The 17,468-nt window shown below is 43.0% G+C and overlaps 1 protein-coding gene across 4 annotated transcripts in view; it reads left to right on the top strand.

Annotated features, from left to right (window-relative positions):
* Positions 1-17,468, top strand: part of BNIP2 (BCL2 interacting protein 2) — a 110,067-nt gene that overhangs the window by 80,332 nt on the left and 12,267 nt on the right. For all 4 annotated transcript variants that reach the window (XM_077472805.1, XM_077472806.1, XM_077472808.1 and 1 more), the window contains 3 exons: positions 1,699-1,830; positions 15,804-15,890; positions 15,999-16,097. In XM_077472805.1, coding sequence (XP_077328931.1) covers positions 1,699-1,830; positions 15,804-15,890; positions 15,999-16,097 — 318 coding nt within the window. The remainder of the gene's footprint in view (positions 1-1,698; positions 1,831-15,803; positions 15,891-15,998; positions 16,098-17,468) is intronic.

The following is a 17,468-nucleotide window of genomic DNA, read 5'->3' as shown; positions in this document are numbered from 1 at the left end:
GTGTTGTCTGAGAGCCGGTTCACACAGGGGCGACTCAGATCCCAACTTCAGGTCGCCCCTAGTCGCCTCAGGTCGAACAACATGTAAAATAAATGTAAGTGAATGAGAGCCGTCTTAATGCACACTACTGAAGTCGCTCCGACTTCAGAAAAGGTTCCTGTACTACTTCAATCCGACTTGTAGGCGACTGGTACCTATTGATTTCAATGGAGGCCGCCTACAAGTCGGATCTCCATCTATACGGAGGCGACTCACAGAATTATCAGCTCTGAAGGGGGAACTCCATGCCAAATTTATGAAAAAAAAATTGGCGTTGGTTCCCCCTCCGAGAGCATACCAGGCCCTTAGGTCTGGTATGGATTCTAAGGGGAACCCCCTACGCCGGAAAAAACGGTGTGGGGGTCCCCCCAGATCTTTACCAGACCCTTATCCTAGCATGCTACCTGGCCGGCCAGGAAAGGGGGTGGGGACGAGCGAGCGCCCCCCCCACCCCTTCCTGAGCCATACCAGGCCGCGTGCCCTCAACATGGGAGGTGCCTTGGGGAAGGGGGGCCGCGCGGCCCCCCCACCCCAAAGCACCTTGTCCCCATGTTGAGGACAAGGGCCTCTTCCCGACAACCCTGGCCGTTGGTTGTCGGGGTCTGTGGGCAGGGGGCTTATCGGAATCCGGGAGCCCCCTTTAATAATGTACCCCTACCCATTCACCTGTAAAAAAAAAAAAAAAAAAAAAAAAAAAAAAACACAACACACAAGGGTTAAAATAGTTTATTGCACAGCTCCGGGGGTCTTCTGTCCGTCTTCGGGGGGTCTTCTCGCCGGACTCCTCCGCTATCTTCTGCTAGTTCTTTTAGTAGCAGAGGAGCCCGGCTTTCTTCTTCACCGCCGCCCTCTTCTTCTGACTTCGGAGGTCTTGTCCCCCTATTGGGTTCTTCTTGCCAGGCCACCGCGCCTTCTTCTAGCTCTTTTACAGGCGGTGGCCCGGTCTTCTGTCGCCGTCTTCTTATCTTCAGATGTTGCCTCGTCGCTGCCTCCACTCACAATGGCAGGGGCACGGCGACTTATATAGGGACATCACCGGATGATGTCCCCCCCCATTATGATGTCACAGTCCCAGAGGATGCTGGGACATATATTATTCCTCCTTAAGGTTAAATAAGTTATTTTATATATGTGACCTCTGTCTGTCTTTATATATATTGGAAGTAAATTGGATGCCACCTGAGACATCCAAGCCACTGGTTGAGGAACACTGAGTTGTGTAAAATACAACTTTTTCAGCGTTTGCTTCTATAGTGCATCTGTGGACAGTGTGTTACTTTGTTTTGGAGTAGGGACGAATTAAAATCTTCTACATACCAAATTTAAAAGGTTTTGATTTGGAGAAGCCTATTTATAAAACTTTATAAAAAAAAATAATTTCTTTCCTTTGCTACCATAGCAGTGAAACTGAAAGGCTGCACACTACTCGCTTTCTCCTACAGGTCTTTGCAGTAGCTGCTACCTGTGGTTTTTGTTTTTTAAAGAGGGGAGTTGACCGCAGGCACAGTGTGGATTCTTACAAAGATTATTTATTTATTTTTTAATTGCAGAATTAACTAAAAATGTAAAGTTATTTTTTTTTTTGGTCCCCTTTTCTTTGTCTCTTACGAACTTAACAGGTTTTACACTAATTTGGGCTTTTTGTTAAAACCTTTTCAGGTATGTTATTGGCACTTTGGAGATGCTAGTTGCAGAGAACTACATGATAGTTTATTTAAATGGAGCCACGACACGAAGAAAAATGCCAAGTCTTGGATGGCTTAGGAAATGCTATCAGCAGATTGATAGAAGGTAAGTAAATTTATGATGTACCGCTTTATGAAATTTTAGAAATATTTTTCAGTTGTGTAAATAGCAAAGTACGAAGTCCATACCAAAATGTGTGCGATTACATGCATGCCATTGAAGTGCATGCCATTGAAGTGCATGGCATGCCTTTTAACTGTTCATTCAATTGACTCGAATGGCAAAAAGCAGTTCAGTGTGCCAAAAATATGGCGTGCAGCAAAACACATTGAGTGAACAGGCCTTGTTTGAAACCCTATTATTTATTATTTTGTCCTCACCTTCTGCTGATCTTGCACTACAGCACAATGGGGTTTATTTACTAAAGGCAAATCCACTTTGCACTACAAGTGCAATTGGAAGTTCAGTCGCTGTAGATCGGAGGGGGACATGCAAGGAAAATAGCATTTTTGCTTGTAAGTGATTGGATGATAAAATCAGCAGAGCTCCCCCTCATGTCAGATCTTCCCCTTTTTAGATCTACAGCGACTGCACTTCCAAGTGCACTTGTAGTGCATAGTGAATTTGCCTTTAGTAAATCAATCCCTGTATGTAGTGAAGTCTTCCACTTTGTTTAAAGAGCAGGAGACCTATGGGTAAGAGTCCCAGTACTGTGCACCAACTGTATACGCCTAGTGTATTCTTTTCACCTTCAATCTGACATGTTCTGCATCAGTGGTTATTTCTAGATCTGTAGTTAACCACTTCCATACTGGGCCTTATGTGGCACTCCCCTCCTATGTAAACTTTTCTTTTCTTTTTTTTTACTAGAAAATTACTCAGATCCCCCAAACATATATGGCTTTTTTTCCCAAACATATATGGCTTCTTTTTTTTTTTTGCAGAGACCCTAGGGAATAAAATGGCACTCGTTGCAACTTTTTACATCACATGGTATTTGCATATGAATTTTTCAAAACGGTTTAATGAATTACAATTTTTTTTTAAAGTTGGCCCTTTTTTTTATTTATTTTTTGTATAGTGTGAATGTAAACATCCCTTGTAATAGGAATAGTGTGCGACAGGTCCTCTTTATGGAGAGATGTGGGGTCTATAAGAACCCACATGTCTCGAGGCTGGAAAGACCGAGATCAAAAAGAAAAACTAACGGTCTTGGACTTTGCAGCCGAGTCTTCGGCATTGTTTATATCCACCGGCCTGGACGTGATATCATAACGTTGCGCCTGGGCCTCCGAGGGTCATAGGGATGACTGGTCATCAGAAATCTCTATGATCAACTTCCGGGGGCGACCGATTCATTTTCCTGCTCGCACTGGAGGGGGATATTCCCTCCTGCTGCCTGTAAGAGCAATCTGTCACCTGAACTGCCGCTATGATTGTTCTTATGGTGCACAGAATCGTTGGCCGACAAAGATGATATCTGAGTGATGCCTGTAGCTGCAGGCATCATTCAGATATCCCAGCTCAAAGTCCAGGACCTCATATGAGGTCCTTGGGCTGGAATTGGTTTTAAAGCACTTTGCATGTGAGTGAAAGAGCTTTACTACCTTACTCATTGCATTACTCATTGTCCCCATTACTTGTTGGAGAATTTCTCTGTCATCACTCACGCAGAGGTATTGGGGTTAATTTACTAAAGGCGAATAGACTGTGCACAATCTGGTGTAGTGATGGTGCTCCGCTGGTGGTGTGGTGCAACATAAATGATAAAAAGTGCTTCTGAAATAAGTTGCATATTTTACAAAACAAAAAAGTTGTAAATTGCCAGGTATATCAATATGTGCTTATGCATACAGTGACAACAACTACTGCAAATGTTGTACAAATACAGTGACTAGTGTGGTTCACCCACTTTTAGGACCAGAAAGATTTGCCCCTTAAAGTGGTTGTAAACCCTTACAACGCACCTTCACCTACAGGTAAGCCTAGATTAATGCTTACCTGTAGGTGCTGTAAATATCGCCTAAACCTACATGGTTTAGGAGATATTTACAATTCCCCGTGCGAGGATTTCTTCTGCGCATGCACCAATGTACTCTGTGGTCATGGCGTGCCGTTTTCATTAAGCGACATGCCGTGACTGGCGCCTCCCGTGCGCATGTGTGGGAGTGACGTCACGTGACTCCGGACAGTCATAGAGCTGGAGTCCCTGACCCCGGGAAGCAAGATGGACACTTCCAGCCGGCGAGGAAATTGGGGACATCGCTGGCTCCTGTGTCAGGTAAGTGACAATGGGCTAATATGCGATGCATAGTAGCCCATTATGCTTTGCCTTTGCAGGGAAACAAAAAGGAAGTAAACCCATTAGGGTTTACTTCCTCTTTAAAGTGGAGTTCCACTCTATAAAAAAATGTTTTTCCTTTTTTTTTTTTTTTTTAAATGACTCCTTTCGACCCATAAACATTTGGAGGAAAAAAAATATGCTATACTTACACTAAACGCCATGCTGCTATGCAGTCGTCCTAATCTGTCACTTCCTGGACCACGGAGCTCCTTGAGACTTCCTCCCTCGCCTGTGCTCCTGGGAAATGACACATAATTTTCCATGAACCTGTGGGCAGTAATGTGCTCTAAAATCTGGCAGGTGGCACAAACTGGCAGATGGCATTGGCAGATGGCATTGGCAGATGGCATTGGCAGGTGGCACTGGCAGGTGGCACTGGCAGGTTTCACAGCCGATAGTGTAACTGTGAAACTGCTCCTGCAGTGCTGCACTGTGTGAAACTGTATGGAGAGAGAGAAGAGCTGACACATTCAGCGTGATGTCAGAGGTGGGTGGGACCCGGCAGCTATCCAGCCAATGATTGGGCTGCTTAAGAAAGGGGAGAGGCCACATACACGTATCGGCCGGCCCAGATCCCATCCCATTGGCTGGTGTTGGAAAGCTGGGTCCCGCCCACCCCGACATTCAGCCTCAATTTTGACAGCTCCTCTCTGTTTCACACCCTGCGGCGCTGCTCTGCCCACAGTGTGTGGAGGAGGATGTCGGAGGCTGCTGAGCTGCTCTCTTCCTGCTCCATCCCGACTACCAGACAGTGCTTTGTGTCTGGAGGCACCAGACACAGAGCAACAGAGGCACCAGACACAGAGCAACAGAGGCACCTGTCAGTGACAAAAACCCAGGCGCCAGGGCACAATTCGCAACGCCGACCTGGCGCCTGGGATTTGTCGAGCCCTGCTGTAAGGATTATAGATCTTTGAATTAAGAACATTGTATACTCTTATTTTAATTACATTTAAAATTTATACTAGGATTTAAAAAAAAAAAAAAAAAAAAATCCCCCCCCCCCCCCCCCACAAATAGAGCTTTCTTTTGGGTGGTATTTGTTCACCTCCTGCAGTTTTTTTACTTTTTGCGCTATAAACCGAGCGTCAGTTTTGAAAAAAAAGTTTTTACTTTTTGCTATAATATCCCAAAAATAATAATTTTCAGTTTAGGCCAATATGTATTCTACATAATTTGGGTAAAAAAAAACGCAATAAGCGTATATTGATTGGTTTGCCCAAAGGTTTGTAGCATCTACAAAATAGGGGATAGATTTATGTCATATTTATTTTATTTTTATTTTTTTTTTACTAGTAATGGTGATCTGTGATTTTTAGTGGGACTGTGAAATTGCATTGGACAGATCGGATACTTAACACTTTTTTTTGGGTCCATTGAGATAGAGCTGCATAATTCTGGCCAAAATGAGAATCGCAATTAATTTTTTTTGCTTAGAATAAAGATCACGTTTCTCGCGGCGTAAAATCTTTCACATTATACAAAAATAATGGGTTAACTTTACTGTGTGTTGTTTTTTTTTTTCCTCGTTAAAGAGTAATTTTTTTCCCCAAAAAATTGCATTTGAAAGACTGCTGCGCAAATACAGTGTAACACAACCACCATTTTATTCTCTAGGGTCTCTACTAATAAAAAATATATATATTTATATATAATAATGTTTGAGAGTTCTAAAGTAATTTTCTTGCAAAAAAAAAAATTTTGCTTGAAACCAACAAATGTCAGGAAAAGGTTTAGTGTTTAACTGGTTAAAATTTCCTCATTTACACACCGAAGTGTATTCCTTTGATTTAAAGGACAAATCATTACAATGTTTATACTTCCACTACTTAAAATGTTGTGATACTTGGCAGACTTCCCGGGTGTGGTTTTTATAGAAAGAATCCGGAAGGGGGAAAAACTGCGATAACAATCATGCAGATCTACATTGACATTTATACAATGATCAGTGCTATGACAATGCACTGATGTGTAAATGTCACTGGCAGGGAAGGGGTTAATACTAGGGGGGAATCAAGGAGTTAACTGTGTTCCCTTGTGTGTTTTTTTTCTAACTGACTGGAGGAGGAGACAGATTGCTGTCCCTAATTACTAGGGGCAGCAAATCTGTCTCTCCTGTCCTGTCAGAATGGGGATTTGTGTGTTTAACGTACACACGTCCCTGTTCTGCCTCTTGTGCCCACGGTCGTCGGCGGCTGGCGGACATCGCGGCTGCCGGCTGTGCAGCAGGCATATGTCTACTGTGGCTTATAGGAGCTGACGTACAGCTATTCGTGGGAATGAGCCGGCCTGCCGCCGTATGATGATGGCGGCTGGTCAGCAAGTGGTTAAAAAAAACAAAATCAATTTAAAAAAATGTTAGCAGTCCAAATGTAGACACTAATGGTCTGATATAATAAAGTGCAGTATAGGGATCAGTGACTTCCTGTTTAGAATAGTGAATAAGGTGACTGATGCTTTTTTCTTTTTGTTGCTTTGACACCTCCGAGCTCTCAAGCCTCTCACCTTACTGCTGTAAGTTAACAGCATTGGATGAATGGCTCTCTGAGGATCTTTGAGTTTCCACCAGCCTCTCATGGTCCTGCTAGGGTTGGGATCTGATCGTTCTGTCATCTGAAGCTCAAATAAGTTATTTATCGGCAGCTTACAGGCGTTTATCTGCTTTTTACGTTGGTGACCTTTTGACCTGTACAAAATCGTGTAACTTTCCTCCTGAAAACGATATGCTCATGTGTGACTGTAGCCTTATATATTAGACTGCACTAGGTTTCCCCCGAGCTTGGAGAATGTGGTGAAGCTTCACATTATAAAGAATAAAGCAAAGAGAAAGAAACTGCGCTACGGAATAGGAATGATATTGGTCGGAAGCTGCAATTCAAATGTACACCAAAAATACACTAAACAAAAAGAGAAAAAAAGGAGAACTGCGCTAACCTCAAATGCCCAAAGTGAATGGGGTATGTGTATGTGCCAAACCCACGATATGAGTCTGTGTCTTATTGTCTCTAAGACCACCTCAAAAATATAATGCATACTAATATATGTACAAATAAGTGAAATTAAATACAAAAATGGGACACAAATACGTGTCAATAATGTGAATTACCCAAACGCAATACAGATTGTGTGGATCTCTGTGCATAAACCCCTAAAGTAAAAAATTATTTTGTTTCCAGTTTTTTACATAAAATAAATTATCAAAAAAATATATATATTCTGAGACACTCTATATAATGTCCATACAATTATATACCAAAATATTGTAAAATGTCCATATGGTAAATAACACCGGTGAAAAAAAAAACTTCATGTAAAAGCTGGATTAGAAGTGTACAAATTAGAAATCTTCTCCAGAAATATAATGTGCTTTTCCCATCACCGAATAAATGAATTGGCTCCTTACCAGATCCAAGCGACCCCCCGTTACAGAGGGTCACCACAGGCAAAAACAATCAAAGGATATCCGGGTAACGGTTCCCCCTCAGGCGATCCCGAATCCTTCACGCAATGGGGCTATGGCTGTTGCTCCAAATGTCACTCCCAACTCAACGTGGTATCACATAGGGAAAAACATAGGCTCCAGATAGTGTAAAACCAATGATTTTAATTTGCAAAAAAACAAACGTATACACTTACATAAAAGACTTTAAAAACAGGTTCAAAAACAGAGGCGTGCACCGGCCGGACACACTCCAACGCAGAGACCAACCCGTCCTTCCTGGTCTGAAAAGAACGAACACGACTGGGGTGACGTCGACACGTTCGCACCGCCCTACGCGTTTCGTAATAATTTACATCGTCCAGGGGCACGGGCGGCGTGCGACGTCACCCCTTTTATAACCAACAACATAACCAAGCCTCGCTTTGGGTCAGCGGCCATCTTAGATGTCACATAAGCGTTAGAAATCAATAACCATGGGCCAAGCCTCACTCTCGATCCACGAACGTCATGTGTGTATATATATCCCCAACTAACGTCCTATGGTTATGGACCAAGCCTCGTTCCCAAACGAACGTCATATGGTTATGAACCAAGCCTCACTTCCAGGTGATGGCCATATTGGAAGAGAGGCATAGCAAGTTACCCTTATTTTAAATTACCTTTCCTGTGTCCAAAGACAAGGCAGAGTATAGGTCCCGAATAGGGCATAAACCAAAAATAAATAAATACAATAAAATAATAATAAAATAAAAATAAGAATAAAATGAGGTGAAGTATCCCAAATTGATATAGAGATACACCAAAAAAATTATTTCTTGGTGTATTCACATGTCCATCCAATGGGGCCTATATTTATCTAAACCAACAAATAGGGTACCTGATGGATCCCTCTTATGTGTTTGGTCATAATGCCTGGACACAGGGTGTTTAGACGTGGCATATAGGCCCCATTGGAGGGGTGGGTCCTTGGTTAGGGAAATATCCAAGCTCGAAATGGCCTGGATCCACAAATTAAAGACATATACTCCGTTTGGCCTCAATGTGGACACCGATGTAAATGCCTTTATTAATAATTCTTGAGGTGACCTTTTCTGATGCAATGTTTGTTTACTGCAGTTTCTGTACTAGTTATTGTAAAATATTATTCTACTGTGTTTCCATTCTGTTGTTTTTTGGTACATGTTATTGTAGAATATATTTTTGTTTGTCTCCACTCCCTTTGGCCTCTGTTGGTTGGTAGGCCTAGCTTTGGGTTAGACGGCCCTCTAGATGCGGGGATTCACTTTTAGTTGTATTCCTCAACATTGGTTTGGGATGCCCAAGGCTAATCTTTGGGGCACATGTGAGGTAGTAAGGAATTTGAAATACATGTTTATGTTGCCCTATTTTTCAACTAAATTTGATGGACATGTGAATACACCAAGAAATAATTTTTTTGGTGTATCTCTATATCAATTTGGGATACTTCACCTCATTTTATTCTTATTTTTATTTTATTATTATTTTATTGTATTTATTTATTTTTGGTTTATGCCCTATTCGGGACCTATACTCTGCCTTGTCTTTGGACACAGGAAAGGTAATTTAAAATAAGGGTAACTTGCTATGCCTCTCTTCCAATATGGCCATCACCTGGAAGTGAGGCTTGGTTCATAACCATATGACGTTCGTTTGGGAACGAGGCTTGGTCCATAACCATAGGACGTTCGTTGGGGATATATATACACACATGACGTTTGTGGATCGAGAGTGAGGCTTGGCCCATGGTCATTGATTTCTAACGCTTATGTGACATCTAAGATGGCCGCTGACCCAAAGCGAGGCTTGGTTATGTTGTTGGTTATAAAAGGGGTGACGTCGCACGCCGCCCGTGCCCCTGGACGACGTAAATTATTAAGAAACGCGTAGGGCGGTGCGAACGTGTCGACGTCACCCCAGTCGTGTTCGTTCTTTTCAGACCAGGAAGGACGGGTTGGTCTCTGCGTTAGCGTGTGTCCGGCCGGTGCACGCCTCTGTTTTTTGAACCTGTTTTTAAAGTCTTTTATGTAAGTGTATACGTTCGTTTTTTTGCAAATTAAAATCATTGGTTTTACACTATCTGGAGCCTATGTTTTTCCCTATGTGATACCACATTGAGTTGGGAGTGACATTTGGAGCAACAGCCATAGCCCCATTGCGTGAAGGATTCGGGATCGCCTGAGGGGGAACCGTTACCCGGATATCCTTTGATTGTTTTTGCCTGTGGTGACCCTCTGTAACGGGGGGTCGCTTGGATCTGGTAAGGAGCCAATTCATTTATTCGGTGATGGGAAAAGCACATTATATTTCTGGAGAAGATTTCTAATTTGTGCACTTCTAATCCAGCTTTTACATGAAGTTTTTTTTTTTTCACCGGTGTTATTTACCATATGGACATTTTACAATATTTTGGTATATAATTGTATGGACATTATATAGAGTGTCTCAGAATATATATATTTTTTGATAATTTATTTTATGTAAAAAACTGGAAACAAAATAATTTTTTACTTTAGGGGTTTATGCACAGAGATCCACACAATCTGTATTGCGTTTGGGTAATTCACATTATTGACACGTATTTGTGTCCCATTTTTGTATTTAATTTCACTTATTTGTACATATATTAGTATGCATTATATTTTTGAGGTGGTCTTAGAGACAATAAGACACTGAGACTCATATCGTGGGTTTGGCACATACACATACCCCATTCACTTTGGGCATTTGAGGTTAGCGCAGTTCTCCTTTTTTTTCTCACATTATAAAGAATGCCTAGTTGGTGCAAGGAAAATGACAAAGGCATTTTTTCTTGCATTTGATTGGGTGATGGAAATCAACAGATTCACTACTTTCACTAAGCTCTAGGAAAATTTTGTGCAACTGCCCTTACAAAGTGCAGTCTATTTGCCTTTACTAAATTGACCCCATTGGTTACTTACATAAAGAACCCCCAGTAATTAACCAGCAAACGTGACTTTACAGAATCGAAACGTCTCGCTGTCTGGCAGAGGTTAAAGTATTTATTAAAGTCTTGTTCTTCTCCTCATTGGTTCACTGACTTTGACAACAGCATGAGCCGGTTGCCTACCAGCCGCCCCAAGTTATACTGCGCGAATTGTCGTACTGGTATATTGGTTCATGTACTAGCTTTTGCTACTCCGGCCACCTGCGATCACGGGAAAGAGGCAGAACGTCGATCTGCCTTTCTAAACAAGGCAGATCCCCTTTCTGACAGGGGAGGAGAGAGATCAACTGTTACTAGTGATCAGGAACAGCGATCTCTCTACTCCGTCAGTTCGGCCCCCTGACAGAAAGCACCTCCCTAGGGAGCACTTAACCCTTTGATCACTAGTATTAACCCCTTCCCTGCCAGTGCCATTTATACAGCAATCAGTGCATTTTTAAAACACTGGTCACCAAAAAGTGTCACTTGGGGCCATCATTACTAGTAAAAACTATTTTAACCACTTTCAGACCGGACCATTTTGCTGGTAAATGACCAGAGGTCTTTTTACACTTTGGCACTGCGCTGCTTTAACTGGTAATTGCGCGGTCATGCAATGTTGTACCCAAACGAAATTTGCGTCCTTTTCTTACCACAAATAGAGCTTTCTTTTAAAGGTATTTGACTGACTCTGCGATTTTTATTTTTTGCGATATAAACGTAAAAAGATCGCAAATTTTGAAAAAAAATTATATTTTCTACTTTTTGTTATTAGAAAAATCCAATAAACTCAATTTTAGTCATACATTTAGGCCAAAATGTATTCAGCCACATGTCTTTGGTAAAAAAAAAGTCAATAACTGTATATTTATTGGTTTGCGCAAAAGTTGTCACATCTACAAACTAAGGTACGTTTTCTGGAATTTACGCAGCTTTTAGTTTACGACTGCCTATCTCATTTCTTGAGGTGCTAAAATGGCAGGGCAGTACAAACCCCCCCCCCAAATGACCCCATTTTGGAAAGTAGACCCCCTAAGGAAATTGATAAGTGGCATGTTGAGCCCATTGAATATTTTATTTTTTTGCCTCAAGCGATTGAATAATGACAAAAAAAAAAAAAATTTTTTTTTTTTTTTCACAAAGTTGTCACCAAATGATATATTGCTCACGCATGCCATGGGCATATGTGAAATGACACCCCAAAATAAATTCTGCTGCTTTTCCTGAGTACGGGGATACCACATATGTGGGACTTTTTGGGAGCCTAGCCGCGTACGGGGCCCCGAAAACCAAGCACCGCCTTCAGGCTTTCTAAGGGCGTTACAGTTTTGAAGGCCATAAAATGCCAAGATGGCACAAACCCCCCCCCCCCCAAATGACCCCATTTTGGAAAGTAGACACCCCTAAATTTAGGGGTACACTAGTGAGACTAGGTAATAAATGGCGGGTGCCCTGAAACTATAAAAAATAACTAACCAACCAGCGTCACCTGTAACAGTTATATGGTGATCACTGGTGAAAGGGTTAACTAGGGGGCAATCAGGGGGCTTTATGCGGTAGTATATGGGGGTCCCTGGCGCTATAAAAAGCTGCGGCGAACCTAAATACCTACCTACCTAACTAGCGTCACCTGTGACACTAATACAGCGATCAGAAAAACGATCGCTTATTAGGCTGGGTTCACACTGGAGCGATGCGGGAACGCCACGAATCCGCGGCGGGTTCCCGCATCGCATGCCTCCCGGCGGCAGTTCACACTGCCCTATGCGAACTGCTGGGAGTGTCAGTGAAATGTTAATGACACCCCCAGATCAGTTTGCATATCGCAGTGCGATCTGCAAACTCGGATCGCATGGTGTGAACACCCATGCGATCCGATTCTGCTGCGGACCAAAAAAAGGGTCCCGTGCGAGTTTGCGGCGGGTGCAACGCGAATTCAGCCATACTATCTGTATGGCTGAACTCGAATCGCACAGAGATCGGATGTGATTTGCACTGCAGTGCGGTGCGAATCACATCCGTTCTCATAAACCGCTGCAATGTGAACCCAGCCTTAGTGACACTGGCGACAGGGGGTGATCACGGGGTTAAACCTTTATTGGGGGGGTTAGGGGGGTACCTTAGAACTAAAGGGAGCTAACCCTAACTGCCCTAACAGTTATTACAGTCACAAATGACACCCGCCGGGTGATCAGGGGGTTAAACCTTTATTAGGTAATAAATGGCGGGTGCCCTGAAACTATAAAAAAATAACTAACCAACCAGCGTCGCCTGTAACAGTTATATGGTGATCACTGGTGAAAGGGTTAACTAGGGGGCAATCAGGGGGCTTTATGCGGTAGTATATGGGGGTCCCTGGCGCTATAAAAAGCTGCGGCAAACCTAAATACCTACCTGCCTAACTAGCGTCACCTGTGACACTAATACAGCGATCAGAAAAACGATCGCTTATTAGGCTGGGTTCACACTGGAGCGATGCGGGAACGCCACGAATCCGCGGCGGGTTCCCGCATCGCATGCCTCCCGGCGGCAGTTCACACTGCCCTATGCGAACTGCTGGGAGTGTCAGTGAAATGTTAATGACACCCCCAGATCAGTTCGCATATCGCAGTGCGATCTGCAAACTCGGATCGCATGGTGTGAACACCCATGCGATCCGATTCTGCTGCGGACCAAAAAAAGGGTCCCGTGCGAATTTGCGGCGGGTGCGGCGAATGGCTGAACTCGAATCGCAGAGATCGGATGTGATTTGCACTGCAGTGCGGTGCGAATCACATCCGTTCTCATAAACCGCTGCAATGTGAACCCAGCCTTAGTGACACTGGCGACGGGGGGTGATCACGGGGTTAAACCTTTATTGGGGGGGTTAGGGGGGTACATTAGAACTAAAGGGGGCTAACCCTAACTGCCCTAACAGTTATTACAGTCACAAATGACACCAATGCAAAAAAAAAAAATGCATTGGTGTCACTGTGACTGGGGGGGCAGGGGTAATCGGGGGGTAAAGGGGGGGTGTGAGTGTGCCTGGCATGTTCTACTGTGAAGTGTCGTGTTGGTGCAACTCACCGATCCTCTCTCCTCGGTGCCGGAACGAAAAATACCGACACGGAGGAGAGATTACATCACTTCCTCTCCTGTGTTTACATTACAGGAGAGGAAGTGATGTCACTAAGGATTTCCATTCGTCGGGAGCGATCGCGAGGGGGTGGCCATGAATGAATGGCCGCCCCCTCATCCCGGATCGCTCCCGAACGAATACCGACCGCCGCAGGCACCGGGGGGGGGGCCCGATCGGGCCCCCCACCCGCGGGAAGGCAGGGACGTACAGGTACGCCCATATGCCTGCCCGTGCCATTCTGTCGACGTACATCGTCGTGCGGCGGACGGCAAGTGGTTAAAAAAAGTCCCTAAATATTTCACCTTTATTGTCGATTTTTTTTGTAGACACTAACTTTTGCGTGATTTTTTTTTTCTTTTTCTTTTTAATTGTCTGTCTTTTTTGTTTATAGTGCAAGAAATAAAAACTGCAGAGGTGATCAAATCACCAAAAAAAAACGTTATTTGTGGGGAAAAAAGGACATCAGTTTTGATGACTGTGCAATTGTCCGCTAAAGTAAAGCTCCTTCTGCTCAACTTTCTTTTTAATATATTCCTGTTTTTTTTAATGGGCCCCCTGTGACTGTGCTTTATAAAAACAATGCTGTATATACCTTTTAGAGTGCTGATCTGCACTCATTGACCTGCCCCTCTTACACCGACAGATGAAGCGGGCAGGGCTGCCTCTCTCCTCCTCCCCACCTTACTGATGTCAGTGGGGGGATCCCCAGCCCCACCCACTGCATCTGTTGTGCTAAGAGAGGAGAGAAGCAGGGGGTCAATGAGTGCAAATCGGCGCTCTGTAAACGAGGTATATACAGCATTATTTTTATAAAGCACAGTCACAGGGGGCCATTACATTTAAAAAACACATGAAATGTAACGATTAACCGCTTAAGGACCGCTTCCTGCACATTTACGTCGGAAGAATGGCACGGCTGGGCACATCAATGTACAGATATGTTGCTCTTTAAGTGCCCAGCTGTGGGTCACGTGCGGCGCCGCCACGCTCGTGACCCGGTCCTGAGTTCTGTGGCTGTGGGACCCGCGGACCCAATTGCGGCTGGTGTCCCACGATCGGGTCACAGAGCCGAAGAACGGGGAGAGGTATGTGTAAACTTCTCCCCATGCTTCCTAGTGTGGCTGTCACTGATCGTCTGTTCCCTGTCATAGGGAACAGGCCAAGCCACAAACCCCCCCCCCTTCCAACAGCAAAAAAAAAAAAACTCACGTCACTTAACCCCTCCCTGCCCCCTAGTGGTTAAATCCTTCAATGCCAGTGTCATTTACACAGGAATCGGTGCATTTAAATAGCACTGATTGCTGTTCAACTGACAATGGTCCCAAAAATGTCCCAAGTTTCCGCCATAATGTAGCAGTCACAATTAAAATCGCTGATCACCGCCATTAGTAGTAAAACAAGAAAATAAAAAATAATTAATAAAAATGCTATAAATCTATCCCCTATTTTGTAAATGCTATAACTTTTGCGCAGACCTATCAATATTGCATTTTTTTCAAAATTGTCGCTATATTTTTGTCTATAGTGCAAAAAATAAAAACCGCAGAGGTGATCAAAAACCACCAAAAGAGAGCTCTATTTGTGGGTAAAAAAGGACGCCAATTTAGTTTGGGAGCCACGTCATACGACTGCGCAATTGTCAGTTAAAGCGACACAGTGCCGAATCACAAAAAGGGGTCTGGTCATTTTGGCTGTAAATTGGTCCGGGGCTTAAGTGGTTAAGATAAAAAAAAAAAAAAAAAAAACCCTGCCTTTAGAACCATTTTAAATAAGACAGAATCTAAAGCTGGTAAAAAAAAATGGGGCCCTGTAATTATTTTGTATATGCTTATAATGTTTACTTTACCTGCAGTGTTTATTTTGTTGGCTAAATTGGCGCTATTTTAGTCGTCTAACGTACGACTAAGACTAAAATGGCATTTTAGTCAAAAGACTATGGCTTAAACTAAATCGAAATTTGATGTAAAAGTTAAGTTTTTCTTGTCCTTTTGAAAGCATTTGCAAATTATGCTGCTGTAAAATGTATAAGTCACCATATGGCACTATGACTGCTGTTCGTCTAGTATAGGAGCGTCAGGAGTAGTTTGGGGAATGATGGAGATATTTGTAGAGAATGGTTATTTACTTAAATGTCATGGTTTTTTGACCATCTTTAATCATCTGAACAAAAAGAACACATAGAAGGGCAATAATGTTTTTGTGTTTTTAGGTTGAGGAAAAATCTGAAGTCCCTCATAATAGTTCATCCTTCCTGGTTCATCAGAACTCTCTTAGCTATTACTAGACCTTTCATTAGGTAAGATTGATTTTATGTTAATATACTTTGTGTTTGTGTTTATGTATATTATGGTTAATTGTTTTTTCTTTTGTCTTTTTTTTTTTTTGTTTGTTTGTTTCTATCTAGCTCAAAATTCAGCCAGAAAATTAAGTATGTTTTTAGCCTGGCAGAATTGGCAGAACTTATTCCTATGGAGTATGTTGGCATACCAGAGTGCATAAAACAGTATGTGATAATCTTTACAATTTACTATACATACAGTTTTCTGAATGCATGTTAAACCTATATTTGTTTTTTCTTCTCTTTTCAGCCCTTAGGTCTTTTAATCCATCCAGAGATCACACCCAACGTAACGCATATATAACCTCTTTTACCCATACCTTTTCTTCATCGCCCATTGAGGCATACAGTAATGTAATATTTCTTGGACATATGGGTTATACTGCTATCTTCAGGAGAGTTGTGTTTACTGGTGAAAAAATAAAGCTTTAAAAGAGAAGTATGACCAAAGCTGTTTTGCCCATATTTCTCTTGTGGGTCACAGGAGTGTACTTCAACACTCTGGTAGCCCAGATTCAGCTGACATCACAGAGCTAGTCCCAGGTTCTGGAGGGATCCCGACCTTGAACCCAGATCATACCTGAGCATCAGCTGGCTCAGTCTTAGAATGCCGCTGAGAGTCTGAGCCAGCTGCTCCCACCCCCTGCACAGCCTGGGTGGGGTTCCAGTGAGCGCTGAAGGGACAGAGAAGAGTGGTGACTGACGGTCACTATTTTCTGCTCAGTGAAGACTGAGAAATGAGTGATCAGGGTCATGTTGTGAGCTAGCGGGGGGGGGGGGGGGGAGCTGCAGCATCACACCAATGCTGTAGCCATAAAGGTAAGGTAAGTAATTACCACAGCCATTTCATCTGAAGGAAATCTTGAAAACATGGCCTGTTGGGGCATCTTGAGGACTGGAGTGGAGGGGGCGCTGGACCGCCTCTTGAAGCACACAATGCTAAAAACAGGTTTTATACCCCCAGACCAAAAATTCCCAATGTGTAATTAAATTAATGATAACATTATCACCCCCCCCCCCCCCCCTTTTTAAATGTCGCACATTGATCCATATGCAATCAGAGAAACACAACAGCACATGTTGAAACGCCATTCCATCAGTGTTTTAACAAAGCATGTCGTGACAAGAAAGATGTAAAGGAAGAATTTATTAACCACTTATGGACCGCCCACTGTGGCGGATTCGGTGGGAGAGGGCCCCCTCCTGCCGCAATCCGGTGCCTTCCGCTGCTTACCGTAGCTGTGCATGGAGGCGAGTTGCTGGGCTGAAGCAACGTCAACAATTTTTTTTAATGATTTTTTTAAATTACAATTTTTTTATTGCATTTTAGTCTAAATATGAGTTCTGAGGACTTTTTGACCCCAGATCTCATGTTTAAGAGGTCCTGTCATGTTTTTGTTCTATTACAAGGGATGTTTATATTCCTTGTAATAGGAATAAAAGTGAATTTTTTTTTTTTTTTTAAACGGTGTAAAAATAAAAGGTAAAATAAATTTTAAACGTGCCCCGTTCCGCCACGCTTGCGCGCAGAAGTGA

Source organism: Lithobates pipiens, unplaced genomic scaffold, assembly GCF_037356315.1.
Source record: "Lithobates pipiens isolate NorthernLeopardFrog02 unplaced genomic scaffold, aLitPip1_a1.2 Scaffold_8, whole genome shotgun sequence".
In the NCBI taxonomy this organism is placed as follows: domain Eukaryota; kingdom Metazoa; phylum Chordata; class Amphibia; order Anura; family Ranidae; genus Lithobates; species Lithobates pipiens.
The sequence above is the reverse complement of the archived record's forward strand: the minus strand, read 5'-3'. Positions and strand labels throughout refer to the sequence as shown.